General features: G+C 36.5%; 1 protein-coding gene across 1 annotated transcript; it reads left to right on the top strand.

Moving 5' to 3' along the window:
- The first annotated feature begins 471 nt into the window (after positions 1-471).
- LOC128133386 (transcription factor bHLH25-like) lies at positions 472-2056 on the top strand. The gene is made up of 4 exons (XM_052770785.1): positions 472-645; positions 776-907; positions 1730-1816; positions 1976-2056. The coding sequence occupies exons 1-4, from the start codon at positions 472-474 to the stop codon at positions 2054-2056; spliced, it is 474 nt and encodes a 157-aa protein (XP_052626745.1).
- The last annotated feature ends 1803 nt before the right edge of the window (positions 2057-3859 follow it).

The following is a 3859-nucleotide window of genomic DNA, read 5'->3' as shown; positions in this document are numbered from 1 at the left end:
GGGAAAAATGAAATCCTAAAAACTTAAAAACCTCACCTTCTTATTTGTAATAGCTAGGGCTTTTTTTTTCAAGAACTACCCTGACCTCCTTCCTTTACTGCACGTTCTCTCTTCAATTTCCGTCTCTCTCTTTCTCACTTCGACAAAACCCTTTCTCTTCTTCTCAGTTCTGGACGTCGACAGCTTCTCCCACCTCCGACGTTTCTCTTGGAGCTGATGCCTCCCGCCTCTAACCTCTGTCCAGCCCCGCCTCATCGTCCAACGCTTTCCAGCGACACCCAGTCGTGGGATCCCCTCCTTTCCGATGCTTTCCAGCGACACCCGGCCGGTGGAGTCCCTCTTCTCCGACAGAGAGCGACACCTCCGGTGTCTAGTTTCATGAGGAGACTATGAGTATCACCAAGAGACTTCGGTGTTCCCTTATCCAACACTTTCTCCATATCTTTTGGAGATGTAAAACCTAAAAACAAGATGCTCCCGGTTGATGATTCACTTGGATATGAAGCTGTTGGTGCCACAAAGATTCCAATAATTTCCAGAAATCTGATTCAGGCACAAGATCATGTTTTGGCAGAGAGAAAGAGAAGAGAAAAGTTGAATCGAAACTTTATTTCCTTATCTTCCCTCATCCCTAAGCTTAAGAAGGTACTTGTTTCCTTTTTACGATAAAACTCTTAAGATGAGTACTTATTTGTCTTATGAACTTGTTACCACAATCAAAAGACATAAATCATTAACAAAATATTATATGTAACTGTTGCTTCAACTTTTGTAGATGGACAAGGAATCTGTGCTTGAAGATGCATCTATTTACATAAAAGAACATCAAGATCGGGTGAAGGAACTGGAGGGATTATCAGGAACAAAGAGAAAGAATGTTCAAGATTGTGTATTGCATGCGTGTAAGGTTATCTTGGTTACGTATGCTGATAATTTTTTCTCAATGATCCCGATGCTTTAGCTGTGAACACTTTTGAGGAATATTTTATTGCATTTTAAACCACAAAACAAGGAAGCCATTTTGTTAGCTCTATGCTTACGGTATAGACCATTAGCTTGGAATTAGGGCTTTTTATGGTTTCCTAAGAGGCATATCATAGCATGCGTTGCTGACTTTATCAAAACTAATTAGCCTTTCATTTTTAATGCCATGTATCATAAGTGACAGAATTTTTAGGGTTTTAATTTATATATTAATGACAAACCACCGTTTCTATGTAGTTTTACAGTGGTTTCATAAGCCTTGATAGAATGTTAAATCAGCAACAGCAAGGCTGTTCGGTTTATTCTCATTCATTTAAATGCATGGGTTATATTTTTATTTACATCCATATTCAGCCGTTATTTGTAAAATTTTGCAAGTTAAGCTTCCTCTGCCTGTTGCAATAGTAACTTGTATGTTGTTTTACCAGATATTTGAAATTGCTTTGCTGAAATGGCTGCTGCTGCAACTAAAACTTCTGCTAGTCCACGCTATGCACCAATGGATCCTACTCTCCCCAAACCATGGAGAGGGCTAGTTGATGGTAACACTGGGAATCTTTACTTTTGGAATCCAGTGACTAATGTCACCTAATATCAGAGGCACTCAGTGCTCAAGGATGATCCACCTCCACAAGAAGTTCAGGTGCATCGCGTTTAGTTATTGTGGCTCGTGTATTTCTTATAAATTCTTGATGAAATGAATTTTAAAGTATCTTTTTCACTTTAATGTTTTCTACTTATTTAGGCAATACCTCTAGTTACTCGGATGGCATTAGGAAGAAACACTTGGGTTACTGTTTTATGCAGAAAGCTAAGAGATTGGTGGCACTGGGTACATTATATTTCTACTTTGAAAAGTTATTCCGAAGTTTCACTAACTCATTTCTCAAATTTGCATTGTACGATCAAAGCTAGGGTTCTTTTGTTGATATCAAATGATCACTTCTTCTTGAATTTCTCCAAAATTTGTTGTTTTAAACTCGTGATTCAGCTAGAGACAGAGAGTTATGGAAGTGGAACAATCAAATCATTCATTGACCTTCCACGAGCCTTCAATGGAACAGAGCATTAGCTTCGTTACAGCCCTTCAGGTTTTAATTTTCAATTCAGTTAAAATTTCCTTTTTTTTTAACTTCACATCAATTCTGAGTTTTTGGTATATAGTTATATATGTCAATGATGAAAATCTGTGCGATATGTTTGACTTTTTCTGTGATACTTTCACTTTTTGATCTCTCTTTTCTGTGATAGTATTTTTTGTCTTATTTTTGCAGGGATTCTCCATTATGCCTCTCCATATCCACAAATTTTGTGACCAGCATATCCTCAAAGACCACTTGGAGCAGTGGGAGTCATTCCATCATTAGCACGCCTACCAATGATGGCTATGCGGGGTCCAGTGGTCCCTACAATCATTAGGCGACCCATCAATACAATAAATCCAGCTAAAAAGCCAATGACCACAGTTTATGCTGGCAAGATAGCATCATCAGTGGACAATGAGTTCATGCTCTCACTTTTTGCAGGTAAGTTCCTCTTTTTGTCACATGTTTACTAGAAATAGATCTTATTGCCCAATGTTCATGGACTTATTACACATTTATATGTCTTTTGAAGCTCTGTGGGCCTGTTAAAAGTTGGAAACATGTACCAGATCCCACTACTGGGGCTTTGAAGGGCTTTGGTTTTTGTGAATTTAGAAATGTTGAAGGAGTTATGCGTGCTTTAAGGCTTTTGAGTAAATTAAGTTTTGGTGGTCAGGAGCTCATGGTATGGTTTCCGCATTCTCTATCTTTCTTCTTCGTGTATATTCATGTAAATCATGCTCTATCTGATGTGAACATGTTTTTTTAATTTTGAGTTTACAGTTGAATTTTGATAATGTAGCTAATAGTAGCACTATTGTTTTATGAATGCTCGTTTCTTTTTGACTTGAATACATTTAGCATCATGTAGCTAATAGTAGCACTATTGTTTTATGAATGCAAGGGTAAAATGGTCATTTACTCACATTCAGACACTTCATTTACTTTCTTTAGCAATGTCGTAATGGGTGTCACTCACTCTATGAATTAAGATGTTGCAATTTCCCGTTCTACCCATGTTTCTATTTATTTATTTATTTATTTATGATATAATGGGGATGATTATGATAGGAGCGGGGTCTTCTAGGACATCTGGAGTGAGACAAAGCAGCAGAATTAAAAGGAGGCCTTTGGAATATTCGAAAGGAGAAAGACTCTTAACATTTTAAACATATTTATTCATTTTGCTCATTTTTTATATAATATGATGATGATGTTCTTTTTCCTTATCAATTTTGTTTGCAAATATTTGGAACAACTGTATCAACCAAACCAACCTTTGAACACATGCCCAAGGTATGCTTAATCCGTTATATTATATTTATATGCAAGATAACCATTTTCTTATGTTTGAGTAAACCTAATTTGGAAGCTTTTAGGAACTAATATCCATCATTTTCATCAATTAAAGTAAAAGTAACTCTGCAAGTCCTTCCTTTTTCTTTTAATTTCAAAAAGGACACCCATTTGTTTCTAGATTAAGCTGAATCCCTAACACCACTTTTAGTGTGTGTGTGTGTGTTTGGCGTCAAGCCAAGGTTAGGGTTTTATAATAATAAAATCTAGTCTTTATTACCAATATAGATATAGAAGCCTCCAGTTTATAGTTTGGCCCCTCCCCTCCATTGAAATCTTCTATCATTTCATTTCCCTCGCCTTTGATTATTAATAATACCCAAAAACTTCTTGATGGTCTGTATAAATTCCACCGATTTCTCCACTTTATATAAAATGTAAGGAATACACATGCCAACTTTAATCCATTAAAATCTCATAAACCATCTCATAAC

The sequence above is a fragment of the Lactuca sativa genome, chromosome 4 (genome assembly GCF_002870075.4).
Source record: "Lactuca sativa cultivar Salinas chromosome 4, Lsat_Salinas_v11, whole genome shotgun sequence".
Lineage (NCBI taxonomy): Eukaryota > Viridiplantae > Streptophyta > Magnoliopsida > Asterales > Asteraceae > Lactuca > Lactuca sativa.
Note: the sequence above shows the minus strand (reverse complement) of the source record. Positions and strands in the feature narration are given on the sequence as shown.